The sequence below is a fragment of the Lutra lutra genome, chromosome 12 (genome assembly GCF_902655055.1).
Source record: "Lutra lutra chromosome 12, mLutLut1.2, whole genome shotgun sequence".
NCBI lineage: Eukaryota > Metazoa > Chordata > Mammalia > Carnivora > Mustelidae > Lutra > Lutra lutra.
The window spans coordinates 18,820,630-18,843,641 of record NC_062289.1 but is presented as its reverse complement, the minus strand read 5'-3'; the positions used below and the strand labels follow the sequence as shown (position 1 = coordinate 18,843,641).

The window sequence follows — 23,012 nt, the reverse complement described above, 5'->3', positions numbered from 1 at the left end:
CTATTAGAAAGAAAAGTAGCTAAGCCCTTTAAGGAAGGGGCGGGGCAAACTTGAATGACATGTATATAAATACTCAGCATTGGGAATAAAATATTTTTGGGTGTTTGGGTACTAGCTGAAAGACACAATAGAAATCATGTATTTTGTTGACGTTTAAGTTTCTGGTGTTCTCTGTGGTTATTTTTCAAAATTGATTCATCCTCTTTTAGAATGACTTTGGAGGAATGGCTGGTAAATCAAAATGAACTTCATCATCATTTCACTGTCCTTACGTAATCTTCAGAAGATTATGTGCAAATCCATAGAATGAGACCCTTCTCTGCCTGGTGTGGTGCTGTGTACTCTACAAAACAAAGTGTACAGAAAAGCTGTCTGTGTTATAGGAGGGAGTTGTGCCTTAGCTTAGACATGAAACATATAGGTAGAGATGAAGGGAAAGAATGGCCAAATGAAGAAGCTTTGAAGCGGTCGCAAGTTGGAGTAGCCGTTATTTTCATAAACACCCAGAGAAACAGTTGATTGGCTATTATCAGTAAAAGTCAAGGCATTTGCAGACAGAATGAGAAGTTACAATTTTTTCCTTGCTTTGTGGAGACCTCCTAGAGAAAGAGAAGCTCCAGGAATTATTAAAGGGGAAAGAATGAGAAGTGGGGTGCCTGGGTGGGTCACTCAGTTAAGTGTCTGCTTTTGGCTCAGGTCACGATCCCATGTCCAGGAATTGAGTCCTGCATCAGGCTTCTTGCGTAGCGGGGAGCCTCGTTCTCCCTGTCCCTCTGCTGCTCCCTCTGCTTGTCCTCTCTCTCTCTTAAATCTTAAAATCTTAAAAAAAAAAAAAAAAAAAAAAAAGAATGAAAAGAACAGCAAAATTTAGCTCTCTTGTTTGTGATTGATAACTTAGAGGAAGGTGAAGTCATAGGAACTGGTGTTTGTAGTAGAGTCATAGTGTGGAGTATCCAGAAATCCATCTTCTAAGTAGACAGTGAAAAAGCTTGGGGGAAGTCGTTGAGGTCTCAGCTCTGAACTGGGCTTTCTCTAGGAGTTGCAGTCGGGGTGTTACAGGAGAAGAAACAATGAAGGTAATGCTGTGTAGAGGATCATCAGGGGAGGGAAGCTCCAGAAAATGTTTCTGGGAGGCAGAGAGAAAAAGACTATACAGAAAATGTCTGCATTTTCTTTCCTGAAAGGATGACTCGGAGTGGTCATGGTGTCGCGTGTACCAACTATAAATGCGTATGTCTTCCAGGCGCCTTGGATCGCTGTGTGATGGGGATCACAGCAGTGGAGATACTGAATGCCTGCGATGAAGCAGTGCCTGCTGCAGTGGACTCTCTCAGTCATCCGGCAGTCAACCTAAAACAGGCCATGACACGGCGCAGCCTGGCTGCTCTTAAAAACATGGCCCATCAAAAGCTACAGACTCTTGCAACTAACCTCTTGGCTTCCGAGGCCTCTGACAAAGTAAGTTTTGTATGTGGTTCATGTGTGTAGTCCCCAACCCAGTCCATTTCACAGCACAGTTTCGGCTTGCCTTAAAGGAATAACTTTTGGGAGATGACAGTGATGAAAAATAAGCTGCTGGTTTTGTGTAGGTCTACGCGACATTGTTTTTTGCGTATTTCAAGTATTTGGCTTCTTTTTTTTAAAGTAAGTTATTCTTACCACTTAAAATATTTTAAAATGATTCCTACAGAATCAAGTGACTTGAATTTCTGAAATTAGAGCAAACATTTTTCACATAATCTGTCTTTTTGGTTTTCTCACAGTCTTCCCGTTGAAAGATTGAACACTAGCTAATATCTCTAGGAAGAAAAAATAATAATTCAGGTACAATTAAGATGTTTGTAATTGTAGCTGCTCATTTGTTTTAAAAGTCAAAGATTCTGATTTTAGTAAGGTAAGGGCATTTAAGGATTTAGGAAGCTATTTGAGAATAGGCATGGCAGAGTTGCACAAGCACTGTATGACCCAAGCAGAGCCCCGCTTTCCCCACTGATACTCACATAATGACTTCCGTCACTTCTTCAGTTAACACAAGATTATCCTATGAAAAGAAGAACAAATAATCCCAATTCATTAATCCCAATTTATTGTTTTTAGTTTTATAGAGGCTGGCCACTATTTGGTTTGTGATACTTATGTTCTGTGGTATTGTTAGAAATCACTCGTCTCTGGTAATGGCTAAGTGAAACTTACAGTTCCAGCATTTCATCTAAGTCACACCGTAAAATTCCCAGCTGCATCTAAGTATTCATTAGAATTATTAATGGATAACACAAATATTGTTACTTTCATTTTCTTATTCTGGATTCCTTTTTTTTTTTTTAATAGTTAGACATGTGGCTAAATAACAAACAGGTTGAAAGGCTCATCTACAAACTTGAAAATTTGCCCATGAATTAGTGTGGAGTGCTGATGACATAAAACGCTGTAGGTGGTTCCAATGACCCATGTCCTCTAGTAATTGGCAGTAACATTTGCTCATTCTGTCTTTCCCCAAGATATTAAATGCTTTATTGGCTTTGTTGTACTGTATGTTTCATAGATCAGGATAATGAAATCCTTCTTCATTTTCTTTCATGCTTTCTGTCCTGTGTTCTGAAGTTTGAATAGAAATCACAGCTTAAATGCATTTGCTGTGCTTGTAATTTCTTTCAAGAGATCACATAGATGTCTCTAGCAATTCAGTGTCCATAGCACGTTGTCTGTTTTTCTGTATAATTTTAATTCTGTGCCAATTTATAAAATAGTATATGCAAGGGCAAGTAAGTATGTATGTTATATAATTTTCAAATATATATTTTTCTTGTTGGTATCTCCTAAAAATAAAAATTTGGAAAATTAATTATACAACTGGAAAATTAAAGAAAAATAAGTGGTACAGTAACATTTATGAATGGCTTTTGTAAGTGGTCATGGTCCATTATGTGATTTTTACAATCTTGTTTGTCCCTGTTTTAATAGCACATTTTATAGTGCAATTAGTGATAAAAGCACCAGATATCAGAGACACTACACTTATGTATTGTAAAATATATTGCTTGTGAACCTCCTCAGTCTTGTAGCAGTGGTAATTGTTGCCTGGTCTACAAGGAAAACAATTATAGGAGGGGGGAAAGTCTTAGGAAGCTGAGGCTGCAGGAGGGTAATCACTTTATGAAAAATGTATGTTGGCTGGACCATTAGGGATTTCTCTAACTATTTTCTCATGTTGAGTTTGAGTTTCCTTCTGAGGGGAATATTTAAAGAGCTGTCCTTTGGACGGCTTTTTAACCTCAGGAGAAATAAAACCCACCCAAAGTTTAAAAAACAAAACATAACTAAGAGCCTCTCAGTGGTGTAGGACTGACTCTAGGATATAGGAACTAAGTTTTTTTTTTTTTTTTAAGATTTTATTTATTTATTTGACAGACAGAGATCACAAGTAGACAGAGAGGCAGGCAGAGAGAGAGGGAAGCAGGCTCCCTGCTGAGCAGAGAGCCCGATGTGGGACTCGATCCCAGGACCCTGAGATCATGACCTGAGCCGAAGGCAGCGGCTTAACCCACTGAGCCACCCAGGCGCCCAGGAACTAAGTTTTTTCATGGGTCTCTCAATGGAAAGTGAAATCATTATGGGAATACTATATAGAAAGAAGCCCACCTTTTCCTTGTCAGACTGGTGTTAGCAGTTGGGCGATTTGGAAAGAACACGTACTGTATATTGCTAATTTAGTTAATTATGGCAGACATGTAGAGCCTTGCAAAAAAAAAAAAGGAGTTTTTTTAAAAAGATTTTATTTATTTGATAGAGAGAAAGCACGAGCAGGGGGAGGGACAGAAGGAGAAGCAGGTTCCCCACTGAGCAGGGAGCTGAATGCTGGGCTCCATCCCAGGACCCTGAGATCATGACCTGAGCTGAAGGCAGGCATTAGCTGACTGAGCCACCCAGGTGCCCCAAAGATAGGGAATTTACTCTCCTCCGATTCTTCTCTTTCACTAGAAGATCAAGAGGATGTTAATGGAATTATTCCTTACGACTGCATTGAATCTTTGCAAGATGTGTGTATTTAAACCCGTGTGTGTTTCTCTTATGACATGTATCTTAATTTCTTTTGTGTTGTAATAACTTATATGCTTCTCTGATTCTCCCCACTGAAATTCAGCCTTCTTGCAGGCAGGGATTGTGACTTATTTATTGCTGTTTCCCTCATGACATCTAATAGCAGCTGTGCAGTAAAGATGCATTGAATTGGATGGTGTGTGACAGAAAGCTCTGATGGCCTCTGCTTCAGCCTCTTTGCCCGGGTCTTCTCCCTTCCCTCCTAGTAGATTGTCTTGGCTTGATGATCAGATCTATTCCTGTTCACAAGGCCTTAGATGTAAACATTTATTAATCACCTTTGCCCTCCATTCAGTTTCACATTCTCCCTTTTGGTTTTGGTGAGCGAGGCTGTCTAGGCATAACTCATTCTCCTTCTTTGCTGTCTCTGTATTGTCAGCAGTCCAACACATCCTGCAGAATCTGTCAGCGAGGCCCTCCCCTCTACCTCTTTTCCTTATGGCTCTAGAGCAGGGTTGCTCAACCTCAGCACTACTGACATTTTGGGCTGGATAACTCTTTGTTGGGATGGGCTGTCCTGTGTATTGTAGGATGTTGAGAATCATTTTTCCTTTACTCACTGTATGTCAATACATACATACAGTTGCCCAGGCATGACCATCAAAAATGTTTTGAGTTATAGCCAAGTGCCCCATGTGGGGCAAAATTGTCTGTGGTTTAAAAACACTGCTGGAGAAAAAGGTTGAGAAATGGTAGAGGTTCTATATCCTGTATCTTATGTTTCCTTTCCTGTCCCTACCCTTGCTTCTTTAATCCCTCTCCTCTGAGGATAGTGAAGCCATCCCTCCAAACCTTATCTTCTCTGCCCCATGGCAGAATTAGTTCATGTATTCTCTTTGTGTTCAACACCTTCCTGATCAGACCTTTCCTTAAATCACTTTATTTTATATGGGATATTTTTTCTTTCTCTATATCTGTCTTCCCTATTAGATTTTGAGCTTCTTGAGGACAGGAGCCAAGTTTCTTATATTTTTATTTTCAGTGCTTTATGTAGTACCTGAAGCATAGAAAATACCCTGGAAACATAGTATGAAGTTAGTTTGGAGGTGTAAATTGGAATCTTATTGTGTTATCTATTTAAATGCAAAGCCAAGGACTTGCCTCGGTGGGTAGCAATATGGTATTGAATGGTCTTAAAAAGAGATCTTTGTTTAAGAAGTTTTGCCATATCTGACATTTGTAGCTGCACACTTACAAATATTGCCATGGCAAATGAATTATGAGGCTGTTAGGCTGATATAGTGAGAGGTGGTAGGGACCGGGATAGGGTTAGGTAGAGGAAATATTGAAGAGGGAATGACTTGGAAGCTCTTGTGTGGGTTGAATAAATAAAAATGATAAGCAAGAGAAGAGTTGAGACATACAAGCTGATTTCAGAGACCCAAGTCTGGTTGAAGGGAGAATGGCAGAGAGGTTAGCAGATGATACAGACAATTCATGGAATAGGCTTTGAGATTGGTTGTAATAGGAGACTCCCCCTCTTGTTTGTAGTCTTGAGAGTTGGGGTGTGTTCAAGGGGAGAAACATCCTCTAGGAAAGAAGTGACATGACATGAGAGAGAGAGTAGGGGTGGGATATTTTTTTCCCCCAAAATAAATGCTGGAGTATAGAGTATGGATTAAACTGTAGTCCTATTTTGGGATGCCTGCTATCATTATAGTATTTCAAATATGCTGTCTTCCTTAATCTTTACCATAAATAGGTAAGTTAGTTATTATAATCCTCAGATTTGCCAATGATAAACCTAAAAAAACAGGTGGTTTGAACAGGCATCGCAAACTTTTTCTATAAGGCACTAGATAATAAAAATTTTAGGCTTTGTGAACCATACAATCTCTGTCACAATGACTCAACTCTTGCCATTATAGTGTGAAAGCAGTCACAGACAATAGATAAATGAATGACTATGACTGACTTCCAGTAAAACTTTATTTACACAAATAGGCAATGGGCTGGATTGACCTCTGCGTCATAGTTTGCTGCACCCTGCATCAGGGAATGGTATTATTAATAACAAGGTTGTGGGTGGAGTTCCAACATGGAATAGCCTTTGCTTCATTTTTGAAAAGCAGTTCATAGAAGTGGTTAAGAACCTGGGTTCTGGTGAGGGGCGCCTGGGTGGCTCAGTGGGTTAAAGAACCTGGGTTCTGGTGACAGGCATATCTGTGTTTAAATTACATTCCTGTAACTTGCTGCCTGTGGGTGACCTTGGACAAGTAACCTGCAATCGCATAGGTCAAACATATAACCAAAAAATGGATTTTTGTAAAGGGAACAAAGGTCAGCAGTTGATCAGATATGTGGAATAACATTAAGACTTGGGGAACAAAAATGGATGGAGTTAGTAACTAGGGAAGTCATTGGTGATCTTCAGGAGAGCCACTGTGGTAGAGTTAGTTGGGTCAGAAATCATAGTACAATGAACTAAGAATGAGGATGAAATAAAGTAGAGCAGGAAAGTGTGGGAGACGTTTGTTTTTGGAGGATTAAAAACAAAGTAGTAGCTTCAGTGTTTGCAGAGGTAAGAGCCGAGTTTTACTTTGTTAGGAGCTCATTGAATGTTTTTATGGGTGGAGGAGGTAGGTGGCGGAGCCATGGCAGAGAACATGGTGGTTGATAGTAGAGTTAACTGGGAAATTCACCCTGACTAAATGTTGTTTCCTTTTAACTGGTAATGATGAAAGAGAGGGGGTTGAATATAACCAAGGTAATATTCAATAGAAGAGGAGCAAAGTAGGCTGTAATATCTGTTAACAGGAAGGAAGTAGTTTTAATCCCTTGAAGGCAGAGCTATCTTTATTTTAATGCCGTGTGATACCCAGCATAAGTCGTGTCCTGGACTAGGAATTAGCATATCTGTAAACCAAACATAGCTAGTAAATCATGGACAGCAGGTGATGGGGTTTGAGGAATGTACGAAGAACTATGTTAAGGAGATGGTCTAAGCATATCAGGTGGCCTTTTTGATGAACTTTCTCATAAGGCATTTGCCACAGACATTGGTTCTTGGTGAGGAGATCTTGGGGGATGTTCGGGGTCTATGGGATTTTACTAGTGAAGCTAGAAAGCCTTCACTGTCTTGAAAATTATTTCTTAAGCCTAGTGTGTGTAATTTTCTGTTTGACACCTTTATATCTTAGGCATTGTGTACCAATCAGAGTTGATTATTGAAAGATCACGAGGTTGAAGAAATTGAAAAATGACCAGGATGATTTATCTCTTACGTTACATTTCTCTCTCTGTTGTCTAATTAGTCAAAAGCCTTTAAAAAAAAATGAATGGGCTATATTTGCAAAGGTCAGTAGCTTTGTATTCTGTGTAACTAGGTGAGAGAATGGAATTTAGAAGTCAGATATAATCTACTGAGAACATGCGCTGTGTTTTCTGCTTACAAAATTCACTCTAAAAAAATTTTATACTGATTGAATTGACTTTATGATTCACTGTGAAAAGGGCACTGTAAGGTATAGACAGGGACAAGCCATATGACGTTATATACAGGATACCAGGCCTTGTCTAGTGAACCATTTATGGCCTTAGAAAAATCCTTGTGATATGTCTGACCTTTGAAGAATCAATTAAACTTGCTTAACATTCTACTCCAAAACTTGAATGAATATTTTAGTAGAAGAATATGTTGATTGTATATTTATTATATATTTATAAGTATATATAGATTTCATTTTTGATTGTTTTAAATGGTTATTAGAACAAAATTTTACATTATACTAATTGTTGTCTAGACTTTAAGAAATAAAGGAACCTTAGTGAGCTGTCAGGTTTTTCTTAAGAAAACAAATGTCTCTGACTATAGGAGGGGAATAAACTTCATTGAGTGCCTACGTGATTGGTGGTTCTCTTTAATGGGGATACTAATTAGAGACCACATCTGGACGCTGCATGTACTCATTGCTCCTGGGAGGACATTGCATCCAAGACGTCTCAGGAGACAGAGCTAGATTATATATGTCTATTTATACACACATGTGTGTTCGTCTGTTTTCCTAAACATAGTAAATACCATCTGTTAACCCTGTTCCCTCCACCTCTAATCAGACACCACAGTGTTTCTTCTGGCTTCTTCTCCTGTAACTGTAACTTCTACACTGTAACTCTCTTTTCCAACGGTGAGAAACCTCATTCCCACTATTTTCAGTGTATTTACTGTCTTCCATGACTTACAATGGGGTCACATCCCAATAAACCCATTGTAAATGGAAAATCTCTTAGGCAGAAATCTCTTAGGTTGAAAATGCATTTAATACACCTGACCCACCAAGTGGAGATGCAACGTAGGGGGTTGGGGGGATGGGAGAAGAATAAATGAAACAAGATGGGATCGGGAGGGAGACAAACCATAAGTGACTCTTAATCTCACAAAACAAACTGAGGGTTGCTGGGGGGAGGGGGGTCGGGAGAGGGGGGTGGGCTTATGGACATTGGGGAGGGTATGTGCTGTGGTGAGTGCTGTGAAGTGTGTAAACCTGGCGTTTCACAGACCTGTGCCCTTGGGGATAAAAATACATTATATGTTTATAAAAAAATAAAAAATAAGAAAATAAAGATAAAAAAAAGAAATTCACAATCTCATTTTTAAAAACAAAATGTTTTTTTTTTTTTTTAAAGATTTTATTTATTTATTTGACAGAGATCACAAGCAGGCAGAGAGGCAGGCAGAGAGAGAGGAGGAAGCAGGCTCCCCGCTGAGCAGAGAGCCGGATGCGGGGCTCGATCCCAGGACCCCGAGATCATGACCCGAGCCGAAGGCAGCGGCTTAACCCACTGAGCCACCCAGGCGCCCCAAAACAAAATGTTTTAAAAATAAAATGAAAAATTGTTTTCCTTTTTAAGTGAAAAAAAAAAACAAAACAAAACATCTGACCCACCAAACACCATAGCTTAGCTCAGCCATCCTTACCTAGAACACTTATACTAGCCTGCAATTGGGCAGAATCCTCTCACACAAAGCTTAGTTATCACGGTATTACGTATCTCGTGTAATGCATCCAATACTGCACTGAAAATGAAAAACTGAGTGCTTTTTGGGCACAGATGGTTGTCATTGTGTCTGTTGTTGACCCTCACGCATGCTGGCCAGCTGGGAGCTGAGACTACCACCTTGGCCTACTGTCACAGGAGAGGGTGCCATGGCATGTCGCTGGCCCAGGGCGAGATCCATATTCGCAGTTCCAAGTAGGGTTTCTACTGAACCTGTGTCACTTTTGTCCCATCGTAAAGTCAAGGAATCATAAGTCAGGGGACATCTGTATTTATTTGTTCGATTTGCCCTTTATGTAAACAATTTCCTGGACAGCTCAAGCCTCTTTAGGTGTGTCAGCACCTTTTCTGCAAAGGGAAAGAAGCTTCATTTCTTTTTTATCCTTAATATTGTCCCTTTTTTCACCTTCTGCTTCTCTTGAGGCATTATTGCTGGTATGTTTTCACTCTTGTGTTTCTTTCAGTTGAGGCTTCGTTGCTAATGTGCTGTCTTATTTCTAGTTCTTACTGAGTTCAGTCCTTTCATTTCTGATTTTCCTAATCCTCATTTTTATTTTCCTTTCGCGTTATCATTTTAAAAATGTTCTTCAGCTTGTTTTGAAATAAGTACATTCATTGTATCTGCTTTTTGAGCGTGTTTGTTTTTTCCTTCCTGGTTCTTACTCTTTTTAATTAGCATAATTTGACCTTAATACTTTTCTCTTGTTTACTATTTTTTTGCGAAATAATCTTTCCTGGACTTTGAAAGATTAGTTCAGGTAGTTTTTCTAACTTCACAGAACTTCCTTTTCTGTTGCACGTGGTTCAAAAAGGTGGTGGCTCAATTTCTGACATTTCCCAACACCAGTCCCCACCTCTTTTTTTCAGGTGGGGGGAATTACCTGTCAGTTTTGATGGCATTCTTAGCAGTTTCTCATCCCTGGGGCCCTTTCCTGAAGGCAGCCCTGACGCAGCCGTGTTGCACGTGGACGGGGACCGCCATGTGCCAGCCCCTCAGACCTTGTTACTGAGGGCCCTTGCATTCCCTTGCTGGGGAGATGGCTAAACCTTTCCCACGGTCAGCTGCTGTTTTTAAATGGGCCCACTCTATTTTCCTGGTAAATATCGGTTAGCTTTTTGGGGTTTTCCTATTAGATCTGTCACATATCTTTCTACTTCCCTTCCCTTCATCCTACAGAGGTGCCACATACCAGATAGATCTTGGAGCTGTTGGTGGGTTTTTCCACCTGCTTGAATTTGGGGATTTCTGGATGTATTTTGTCACCTTGTTTTGTTGAAAATGTTCTCAGTACATTTGGTTTATTCTTTTTTTTTTTTTAAAGATTTTTTTTTTTAATTTATTTGACAGACAGAGATCACAAGTAGGCAGAGAAGCAGACAGAGAGAGAGAGAGGAGGAAGCAGGCTCTCCGCTGAGCAGAGAGCCTGACGCAGGGCTCGATCCCAGGAACCTGGGATCATGACCTGAGCCGAAGGCAGAGGCTTAACCCACTGAACCACCCAGATGCCCCACATTTGGTTTATTCTATCTAATTGCTCTGCTTCTATGTGAGGATTTGGAAAAATAAAATAACTATGCTGCCATCAGTGCCATGATCTTTTCAGAATCCCTTTGAGTTTCTGTATTTTTTTTTTAAGAATTTTTTTTAAAAATTTATTTGACAGAGATCACAAGTAGGCAGAGAGGCAGGCAGAGAGAGAGGAGGAGGAAGCAGGCTCCCTGCTGAGCAGAGAGCCCGATGTGGGGCTCGATCCCAGGACTCTGGGATCATGACCCAAGCTGAAGGCAGCGGCTTTAACCCACTGAGCCACCCAGGTGCCCCTGAGTTTCTGTATTCTTTATGTTAATTGTAAGAGTCAGTAAGGAGATTTAGTAAAGGAGAAATAGTATTAAACATTCATTTTTAAATCTTAATTTTATATTTATTATTGAATTAGTTGAGGCACATCTGTGAATGTTTGTTTTCTCTATTCTGGATCTGTTGTGGGCTTGAATTTAAAAGACTGTTTATGTGAGAACATCCTTAACCTACTGGCAGGTGACAGAGTCCTTCAGTCTGGGCTGGAATTTTCCTCATGTATTGACCCGTCTACTGCCCACACCCACAATGTCACAACGTAGTGGTTAGAGAGAATTACTTCAGAGTCTACACTGAATAATCAGTGACTTTTTTTCTTTTTTTGCCACTTCTTCCCTCTGTATTGTTTATCAATTGGTATCTAGACATTTCTAGAATGAAAACTTTAGAATTTAATATGAGGCTTTTGGTAAAGAGATTCCTTAAGGAATAATAAACTTAAGATTCTTTTGGAACCAGAAATATAAAATTAAAATATTTAATATTATTGATTAGGCAAAGGTGTATAAGTAAGGTAATCGGGATCTATTTCTAAACATACATTATTACATTGCTGTTATCAAAAGAAGGTCACAGAAGTCCAGCTGCCCTGTCTCCCTCCTCCTCCCCTCTTTTCTTCTTTCTCCATCCTCCTTCCACAATTCATTCATCATGTTACATTAATCATTCCTCCTGTGGTTCACATTCCTTTCATGTTTTATGACCTAACTCTGGTTGTTGTCTCTTATCCTCTCTTTATATTTACCTCACATGCAGCATACTCTCACACACATAAGCGAGTACACTATATGTAGGTTGTGAATGCATGTGCGCTCCTCTGTGTGTGTGTGTGTGTGCGCACGCACCCATGTATATCTGCATCATGTGTGGATATTTCATCAAGTTTCAAATGACTACTTTGAAGATTTCCAACTCAGGTTATTTTTGTACCAACTTTTTCTCCTGTTCCAGAGTAAGGAGTAAAGAGTTTTAAGTTACTGTTAAGGAATAAAACTAAACTTTCAAAACTAACTACATATTTAATTGAACTTACTACATTTTTTGATGATTACAGGATTTTAAATTCTTCCCTTTTTTAAAGGATCCATAAATTAGGACCACATTTACTGTGCTCATTACATAACACCATCAAATAAAGACATATACGAAGGAGCTCTCTTCTAGCTCCCATAGCTCTAGTGCCTTATTGGCCCTCTGTCTTGCACATAATAGGTGTTCGGGGGACTTACGAATGGAATTCATAGTTCATATTAAATTTAATTCTTCATATTATTTTGAACCAAGAAAAAAGTCTTATTCTGTGATGGTTTTATATTCAGAACACTTTTGTTTCTCCTTGGAAGTACTTTAACAAACCACAGTGTACCTGAGAAAAATTCAGATTGTTGTGCAAAGTATGTGAGATACAACAAAGGAGAAATTCCTTTTATCATCTCATGTAATAAATCAAATGGCAGACTGCTGAGAGAATAGGAATAGTAGATAGATTTAACCCTATGACCTTCTCAACAGCCAGATCTTTCTAGCCCTTGTGTGTGATACTTTATATTTAACTCTTATTTGGGAACTTGAAGGTATTTTGAAGTCACTTGATAAAAATATAAAGATTTGTAGCTAAATACTAATGTGTTAGTACCTTGGGTAAGAAATAATTTCTTCTAATATGCTTGAAATATCTGTTCTTTATTAGACTATATAAAAGATTTTCAAACTTCTTGACTTTTATAGCCTCTGTTAGAAAATAATCGAATCAGTCTAGTTCAGTAAACATTTATTGACTACTAGGTACTGTGTTTGGCCCTGGAGAGCCAAAATGAATAAGACATGATATTTACCCTCAGGAAATATAATCAGATAAATACAATGCTGAGGAGTGAGTGAGATGGCTGAGAAATGCAGAAAGTATTGCAGAGACCTGGACTAGCCTGAGGTGATCAGGATTGGCTTCTTGGAGGAGGGGACGTTGAAGAATGAGTAGAACGTAGTCCAGGTGATGGATGGAGGTGGGTGGCAGTATGTTCTAGCATGGCAGATGCAAAGAGAGAAGTGGGGAATATGATGTGTGTTCAGCATGGCTGGAAGATTGAAGAGAGGAGAGACAGGAAGTGGTGTGAAATGAGGCCAGTCCATGCTTACCATGGGAAGGTGCTTAAACTTTATCTTTTACCTCTGTGGCTTTCACATTTAAAAGAAAAAACAAAATCACATTAGATTTCTTCCTTCAAAAAGAATTTCGTATGAAAGCAAATATGTGCAACAGATACAAGGGAATGTAGAGGAGAGTTTAAATTCAAGAATTGTGTGCAAGTGGTATTTGGCAGGATCTAGTGATTAATTAGGTGCAGGTGGTGAGTGAGGTTAACTCACAGGTTTTCTGATTGGGTGATTGAATAGAAATTGGCTTTATCAAGTGTGATACCAAACATAGGAATAGGTTTTGTGCGGGATGATGATGAGTTGCTCTGTATATGATGGAGGGGTGTGGTATTGGATATACGGACTGAGGGATCTCCAATGGACATCTGGTATTTAAAACCATGGAAGGCCATGAGATTATTCAGAGGAAGCAAATGGGCTGAGATAGACTCTTGGGATACTAACTTTAGGGGAGGAAGTGGAAACAATTCCAAGTGTGAAGAGTTTGAGGAGAACCAGGAGAATGTGCTGAGTTGCCAACTGAGGGGATCAAGAATTTCAAGAAGGGTAGAGAGTGATTAGTCGTATCAAATGCAGCAAATGTTCGCTATTGGAGGGGTTGAAATATGATTGTCAGTGACGTCATGAGTACCCTTTTCCAGAATTGCTCCTTAGGATGTCCAGAAGCTTGAGTGTGGTGGGTTCAGGAGTGAACAGGAAGTGTGAAAATAGAAACAGCAAATGTAGAATACTTTCAAAAAGTTTGAGAAGGAGGGCGCCTGGGTGGCTCAGTGGGTTAAGCCGCTGCCTTCGGCTCAGGTCATGATCTCAGAGTCCTGGGATCGAGCCCCGCATCGGGCTCTCTGCTCAGCGGGGAGCCTGCTTCCTCCTCTCTCTCTCTGCCTGCCTCTCTGCCTGCTTGTGCTCTCTCTGTCAAATAAATAAATAAAATCTTTAAAAAAAAAAAAAAGTTTGAGAAGGAAAGGAGAAAGAATTGCCAGAGGAAGAAGCAGTTTGCAAGGGGTGAGAATGTCTGTGGATTAGGGTTAAAGAGCCAGTAGAGAGGGGAACATTCTAGATTAGCATAGGGAGGAGGTAATTGATGAAGCTAGCTTCCCAAGAATGAGAGGGTGGCAGATTTCAAAGACTGAGGGAAGGCAGTTGGCTTTGACCTGGAGGAGAAAGACTTTATTTTCTGAAATTGAAGAGAGGGAGGGCAGACTGGATGTCTGGGTAGATACATGTTTCTGCGTGTAGTGGGTGGAAATCGAAGAGAGAACATTCCTAAAACCTTCACGTTTTTCCAAGAGGCTGTAGGTAAGATTGTCTATGGGGAGCAAGAACCCGGGTAGGGACATGATGGAGGGGTAGAGATGGGGGAGACGGGGGAAATCAGGGGTAGGAGGATTGACTGTGAGTTTGTAGTTGTTATGGGTTGTATTTAGCTGTAGTAAAAGATACAGGAAAAAGTAGAAGGTAAATTTTGCCACTGGTCCTGAATTGCAGTTTTATAATTCAGAGGATAAAGGACATTGAGGATGTAGTTGTAAGAGATTGATATGACTAACCAAAGGTTCCAGCCTTTTTAGGGAAGGAGTGCAAAAGGGGATGAGGCTGATAGTTTTTGACAAAATTGTGGAATGCAGGGATTGAATGCCTCTATGATAATGGTTTCCAAACTGGTGCAAATTGAGATCATCTGGAGATCTTTAAAAACTACTGGTGTCTGGCTTCTTCTCATGGGCTTTGTGATTGAATCCGTGGGCATGCAGCCTGTGCACTGGGGATGTTAAAGTTCCCCAGGTGACTGATGTGCAGCAGTGTGCGGACCACTGCTCTGGAAAGTTAAAGAGCAGGTACGGTGGGAGGTCTGGAACTAGAGAAGATTGTGATCAGTGTGGAGATACTAACACTTAAGACTTCTGGGGTGAGGACGCATTCAGGTGAAGTGGGCTGGAGCTGAGACTGCTCCAGAGTTGGGAGGGCAAGTATGGTTTCCATCTTTGGCACAAAAGACCCTGAAGCCCACTTTCCAGGTACTTCCTGCTTTTCACCGGGTGAGTGCTCAGAGAAGAGAGGGCAGTCCCTCCTGGCCCGCTGATTGCGGAACAAACAGTAAGGCTCAAACATGTCTTACTCTTGTTCTTAGAAAATAATAGTGCAAAACATTATTGATGCAAATAAAACCCCAAAACAAATAACCAAACTAATGGGAACTTATTTAAAAGCAAGAATAGGGGCGCCTGGGTGGCTCAGTGGGTTAAGCCGCTGCCTTCGGCTCAGGTCATGATCCCAGGTCCTGGGTTCGAGCCCCGCATCGGGCTTTCTGCTCAGCGGGGAGCCTGCGTCCTCCTCTCTCTCTGCCTGCCTCTCTGCTTACTTGTGATTTCTCTCTGTCAAATAAATAAATAAAATCTTTAAAAAAAAATAAAAATAAAAGCAAGAATAACAGCAGTTGAAAACCAACACTTAGGGTGTGCTGATCTCAAAACATCTCCTTTATGGGCAATTCATACGTTTATAAGCAGTAGAATCTTTGTACCAATACTCTGCATTTTGTGATTGTGTGACATCTAAGTTCAGTCCTGAAAGTATGGAAAGCTGTAGTCCTCTACTAACTTCAAATTATAAATAGTAACATATAAAACTAACACCTGTATCATAATTAGCCCATGTAACCATAGTAACTCACTTTATTACTCTCACGGCTCCATGTTTAACATTGTGTCATTTGCCCTAGAACTTCAAATCCTTTTATATCCATTAGGACATCCTTCGTCCACCCAGGGCTACAGACCATAAGTTGAAAATCACTGACCCATGTGAATGGTGAGATCTTCCAGAATGAGGGGTGGCCGTTGGGGCTTTGCGCCAGTGACAATGATTTTAAAGTTTAAAAGAACTTTTCCCATATGACATTCATAAGGTGATTTGTATGTCATGGTTTGCAGGCCCTACAGTTCACCTTGGTTGGAAGTGGATTAATCAGGCGGTCATCTCTGGGAGGTAGTTTATTGCAGTGTCTGAGGATAGGAAGCGTGATTGGTTGTAGGGGTTGTGGTTGGAATTCCTTACCATGTGTATCTATTTCTGTGGTGGTCCACACATCTTTCTCTTAGTTTGTATGAAGATGCTTATTTTTTGTACTTACACTCACACCCGGCAATAGATAGCCTTGGTGAGAGTGATATTTTCTCAGGGCAGGTAGAAGTCTGCAAAGAGTGTGTAGAAAAAAGAAAGAGGGGATTTGTCAGCATAAATCAGGATTTCAGCTTTCCACAGAGCACTGTAGCTTGGTTCTCCAGTCTGTATTCAATAAGTGTAGTATTTGCTCATTGCTGGGCCCAGAATACCCGTGTCTCCTTCACCCCCTCCATGGCTAGCTCCCACTCGCCCGGCTGACCCTCGGTGCTCCCACGAGCCTCAGTTCTGTGACCACTGTCTCTGCAGAGGGTCCTGAAGTTTTCAGGTAATGCTGCCAAGTCTAGCAATCATTTGGATCTTCTCTGACCGTCTGGCATTTGCTTTAGGTTTCTGTCCCTGTACTACTTCTTTGGTGCCAGTACCTGGGAACAAGGACATGTATTCGTTTACATGTGTGTTTCTGTGTGTCAGGGTTTCTTAACTTCAGCACCGCTGACATTTGGGGCTGGATCATTCTTTGTTCTGTGGTCCGTCTGGTACCCTGTGGCTTGTGCAGCGGCATCCCCAGCCTCTACCCTCGAGATGCCATTAGCACCTTCGCCCACTTGTGACTCACAGTCATGTCTCCAGACGGTGCCAGATGTCCTTTGAGGGTGAGGAGTAGGTCACCCCTGGCTGAGAAGTGCTGCTCTGTATCCGACTAAGAGCTCCTCATGGGACTATCGGAGAGAGTCCAGCTTGTAGTTCTAGTGCCTGGCAAAAACTGTTCATTGAATCACTGTGAATAACCCAGAATTTGAGCGTTGATTAATATGGAGTGGACTCGTCTCCGCCACCCCTCATCTCTAGAATCTTTACAAAACTAATGCTGAGAAGCTCTTGATACCCTGAAGTCTGGACCCTGACTTCTGTGTTCTAAGCATCGACTAGCTCTACGATCCGTGTGACTGGCTTAAGCTCTTGCTTTCCATCTGTTTTTAGCTTTAAAAGGGAGGTAATAAGGTTGTAATGAAGTCAGATGGCAACGTGTTTTCACACATTTATTTCACACAATAGGTATTCAGCACACACTAGCTTCATGCTCTTGATTGAATGATAGCCTGATTTCATTCATTCAGCACACCTTGAGTGCGTGCTGTAAGCTGGGCCCCGAGCTAGCACAGCTGAAGAGAGCATGAATCACTTCTAAACCCAGCCCGTCCTGGTGTCCAGGGGTTCCTGCTCTCATGAGGGAGAGGGGGGAGTTGTTCATCGTGGTGAGCTTTATATTCCCCAAGGTAGGCAGGAGCCAAGTGGGAGAGAGCCCTCGGGAGGTGGCTGACCTGATGAGGTGTTGGGAAGGCTTTTCTGAAGAGAGTCATTCGTGTGGAGGCTTGATACCAAAAGGCAAAATGGGGAAAGAGCATCCCAGGCAGAGAAAACACTGTACCGCTGTGGGTGGGGACAGTGAGTGGGCAGAGAGGGCATAGGAAGCCCTGAGAGAAGAGGGTTAAAAACAGGTTAGAATCTGCTTGAGTGTATTTCTGACATTGGAGATTGTTCACCAGTGTGACCCTGGGTGGATTAAAGCTGTTTTCTTTTCTCCTGTTCATTTTGCCATTATTAGTCTTAACTTTTCTTTTAGCAAGTTGACTTCCCAGAATATCCTCTCATTTCCTTTCATTCACAAATGTGTGAAGGGTTTGGAATACCCAGGAGGATGCATTAGCCTAGGAGCACTTTTTTTTTTTTTAACAGTTTCTTTCTTTCCTTTTCTTTTTTCCTTTCCTCCCTCCTTCCTGCTCTCTTTCTTTTTTTCTTTCTTTCTTTTCTCTCCTTCAGTTATTTTCTTTTTTAATTTAATTTTTTTTCAGTGTTCCAAAATTCATTATTTATGCACCACACCCAGTGCTCCATGCAATCTGTGCTCTCCTTAGTACCCACACCAGGCTCACCCAGCCTTCATCCTCCTCCCCTCCAAAACCCTCAGTTTGTTTCTTGGAGCCCATAGTCTCTCATGGTTTGTCTTCCCCTCTGATATCCCCCAACTCACTTCTCCTCTCCATCTCCCTATGTCCTCCGTGTTATTCCTTATGCTCCACAAGTGATACCATATGGTAATTGACTCTCTCTGCTTGACTTATTTCACTGAGCATAATCTCCTCCAGTCCTGTCCATGTTGATACAGAAGTTGGGTAATTCATCCTTTCTGATGGAGGCATAATGATCCATTGTTTTCACATGTGTCTTTAACATTCATTTGAGATAAAATGAGCTGGGTTTTATTGTCCCAGTTTTACCAGTGAAGGGAATAGGATGTGTTAACTGTTCACTGTTTGCAGCATCTCTCTTCTGTTTAGGAAACAGAGATGAATTGGTGCAGTGGACCTTAAGTGAGTCATATAAAGGCTTGTCTAATGGAGGAGTGGGGGTGCCCCAGCCCCCAGGGCTCCTGGTCTTGTGATTTTGGTGACTTGGCTATTTGGGAAGAGTTACAACTTAATCTCTTTTGTGCCGGTATTATGGAGCCTTAATATATTAATCTTCTAATCTCTTAATATATTAATACCATTTGGATATTATTAGTATTCAAACATTATCCAGTAAGACATGGCCTGTAGAAATATCTTTAGAAGATATTATCTCTATAGCAGGCATGACCGAAGTGTTTATATTTAATACGTATACTTAACTTTTGAGTAATTTACATTTTATGTCATGTGACTTAAATTGTTTAGTATTAAATCTTAAAACCTCTGAAATATCCTTTTTTGGTTTAGGCTTTTTAATATACTTGTTAATGAAAACACATGGAAGGAAGTGAAATAATATCAGCTCTGAGTATATTGTCATCCATGCCATCATAAAATCTCTGCTCCAAAATCAAATATTTAAGATAAGTGTATTGTGTAATTTTAACTTAAATAGAGTCTCAGAACTGTGTTACCCTGTTAATATTAAGTAACGGCAGTACGACAGCAGAGGGCACCAAATACCTATTTCAGTCTTAGACATTTTCTTGATAGTTTCCCTTTTTTTCTCCCTCCTTTCCTTCCTTTTTTCTAATACAGTTGACAGCACGGGTTTGAACTGTACGTGTCCATTTATATGTGGATTTTTTTTTCAATGCTGTGTAGTCTTGTAAACATTTTGTCTATATTTTTTTTCTAGCTCTCTTTATTATAAGAATACACTATCTAATACATATACAAAAATATGTGTTAATTGACTATGTTAATGGTAAGGCTTCTGGTCAACAATAGGTTGTTTGTAGTTAAGTTTTTGGGGAATCAGAAGTTACTCTCAGATTTTCTACTGCATGTGGGGAGAAGGGGATCAGTGCCCCTTACCTCCATGTTGTCCAGGGATCAACTGTACTTAAAATCATTAACACTAAAACCATATATTCTTATAGTAAGTGGTGGGGTTTTCCCTTGGCTAATTTTAGAATATTTTAAAAGCACATTAAGACAGGGGCCCCTGGGTGGCTCAGTGGGTTAAGTCTCTGCCTTCAGCTCAGGTCATGATCCCAGCATCCTGGGATTGAGCCCCGCATCTGCTCTCTCCTCAGCAGGGAGCCTGCTTCCCTTCCTCTCTCTCTGCCTGCCTCTCTGCCTACCTGTGATCTCTGTCTGTCAAATAAATAAAATCTTTAAAAAAAAAAAAAGCACATTAAGAAATCAGTGTTTTTATTCATCGAACCTTTCCCATTTAACATTATGCACCAGAAGTTCTTTTAAAGATCTTTATTTTTTATTTTAAAAAAAATTTTAAATTTTTAAAAAAGATTTTATTTATTTATTTCACACAGAGAGAGATAACAAGTAGGTAGAGAGAGAGGGGAGGAAGCAGGCTCCCTGCTGAGCAGAGAGCCCAATGCGGGGCTTGATGCCAGGACCCTGAGATCATGACCTGAGCTGAAGGCAGAGGCTTAACACACTGAGCCACCCAGGCACCCCAAAGATCTTTATTTATTTATTTTTTAAAGATTTTATTTATCCATTTGTCATAGAGAGACTGCGCTAGTGAGCACACAAGAAGAGTGAGCAGCAGTCAGAGGGAGAAGCAGGCTCCTAGCTGAGCAGGGAGCCCGATGTACAGCTCATCTGTCTGGAATCATGCATGACCTGAGCCAAAGGCAGACTGTTAACTGGCTGAGCCAGCCAGGCGTCCCTAAAGATTTTTATTCAATAGGATATCCCATCCATAATCAGGAATAAAATTGTTTAATTTTTCTTACCAAAATATTCTTAGGTGATAAACCAGTTCTTTATACTGTACTTAGGAAATAAAAAATTATTAAGATCATGCATTAGAAATATGACACCTAAATAATTATTTTGTGAAATGTTTTATTATTATTTGTCACATACATATTTGTATGTACGTATTATTTGTCACATGCATTATTTTAGGACTCAGCGTTGATATTTATAGAAGCGTGTGTGTTTGTGTGTGTGTGTGTGTGTATGTTAGATATATAACATTACCTAGTCTTAGTATCCCCCATCTCTGGTTTCAAAGCAGATTCAGATTTTTTTTTAATTATTTACTCATCTGCTTTACACATTAGCATCAAAATCAGCTGGTGTTTTAAGATTTTATTTACTTGAGAGGGAGAGAGCAGAAGCTGAGGGAATAGGCAGAGGGAGAGGGAGAAGCAGACTCTCCACTGAGCAGGGAGCTCAATGCAGGGCTTGATCCCAGGATCCAGGATCATGACCTGAGCAGACACTTAACTGGATGAGCCACCGAGGTACCCCCAAATCAGCTGGTGTTTAATGCTCACTGGCATAAATCAAATTTATGTTTAGGTAGAAGTCTGGACTATTTGGTATTATAGATTGGACTCCATGCTTTTTCAGGAAAAATAATTATTTTTCTAGGTAACTTTAGAAATAGTCCTGAAAACTATGACATTAAAAACTGACTCAAAAATAAGCTTTAAAATGAGGACTTCATTGAAGTGAATGATGCAAGAGTAAAATTATTGCCAGCATTCTAAATTTCTCTAAATCATCAGATAAAATGACATATGCCTAAAATATCATTATAACGTTGGTTTTAGGGGACAAAGCTACTGGGTGTTTGAGCAGACATGATTTAACCGAGCATGTATTCAAATATATAGTAATGATAAATGTTGTAACAGGGATACATCAACATTTTCTCCTTTGCAGGTTGTAAGTTGTTTTCTTGTTGCTGGCAGTGCTGCTTATGGTGTGTATGTGTGTCCATATGCTGAAAAATACCCGGGCTTGAATAAGGATTAATCTCTTGATCATAGTTCTGTCATTTTCCTTGGGTTTTTCACTTGAGATACAATTTCATCTTCTACTCTTAATGTGATTTCCACAGGTTCGCTTTCAGTGATGAGCAAGCAGTGCAGTAATTTTTTCCTTTTGGTGCATTTCTGTAATATTTTTAGTCCAGTTCTTTATTTAGTATTTGAAATGGGTAAGTCCATATTTTCCCATATACAGAAAATATAATTTTAATAGGCTTATTAGCACTTACAATGGAAATGTCAAATATATCTGTCTTACTAGCTCTTTAAAGTACATTGTGTGTCTTTTGGATTTATGATTGAGTTTTACTAGCAAACTTGAGACAATTTTATTTGAATATATTTTATGATTTAGCTTTTCTTGCTGCCCTTTGTCAAGTAGGTTTTGAAATTAATTGCCGCAAGTACAAAGGCTTTATTTTCTTCTAAGCATCTTGTATATAATGGACACTCCACAAGTATTTGTTGAATTAAGCTTCTGCCATGATAATGTGAAAGGGAATTTGCAAACACACATTTCAGATGTTCTTAGTAAAGTTAACAGAACAAGCATACTACTTTAATAGGAATGTTAAAGAATTTCCAGAATTAGGTAACCTGTACATGAAACTGTTAAGACTATAAGATGACTCAAGTGCATTAGTTTGTTCTAGATATATATATATATATCTTGTGATTGAGCTAAGAGATCCTCGGAGTTTGGTAGATGTTTCTGCTCATTTTTCTTAAATCTTAGTGTGACTTAGTAGAAGATCAAACGTGCCTGTGATCACCTCTGCCATCTCCATGCGTTTAGCTAAAGTGCTACCCTCACAACTTTACTGGGTATCTGTATTTCGTTGTAATAAGCCTTTAAGTCAGTAGAATCCATTGACCGATGTTACAGGTCATGTGTGGGACTTGGGGATGAATCATTTTCTCCTTCTTTCCTTCAGTCTCCCTCTGTTCTCATCTTCCTTTATTATCGCTGTCTTTCACCCTCTTTTTCTGACTGTGGCATGCTCGTAGGTACCGTTTCTCCATGGTGACACAATTAGCAGCACCCAGAGGTTGTGATAAGAGGAGTCACACACAATCACATCCAGATATCATGGCACCAGCCACTGGATAATCTTTCAGTTGTCCAAGCACATGGGCTGTCTGCTGGCACACCTCCCGGAAAGAGACAGAACCAGAGCTGATCTTGGGGTGCTGAAAGGGGCACAGATGTGGTTGACATCAGAGGGGAGAGCTTAAAAGCTGACCTTGTGTCCTCACTCTTGCCTTCTTTTTTCTTCAAGCCCCTCTTGCTGCCTCAATAATTTCCTTACCAAACATGTTTGATTTTATATTCTTTGGTAGTAATGATCTCCCTTTCTCCTAATAGAATTTTGTAGATCTTTACTAGAAAGACAATATTTACTAAGGTATTGTGGTGGGCTCTTGATTTTACCTGATGCTGTTTTTAACCTATTTTCTAAACATAGTGACATGGCTGTCTACCCAAAGTAGATATTAAGATGATGTTTTATC

At 40.1% G+C, this 23,012-nt stretch overlaps 1 protein-coding gene across 4 annotated transcripts in view; it reads left to right on the top strand.

The window, feature by feature from the left end:
* Positions 1-23,012, top strand: part of WDR7 (WD repeat domain 7) — a 371,332-nt gene that overhangs the window by 80,389 nt on the left and 267,931 nt on the right. For all 4 annotated transcript variants that reach the window (XM_047697076.1, XM_047697077.1, XM_047697079.1 and 1 more), the window contains exon 14: positions 1,244-1,458. In XM_047697076.1, the coding sequence (XP_047553032.1) occupies positions 1,244-1,458 (215 nt within the window). The remainder of the gene's footprint in view (positions 1-1,243; positions 1,459-23,012) is intronic.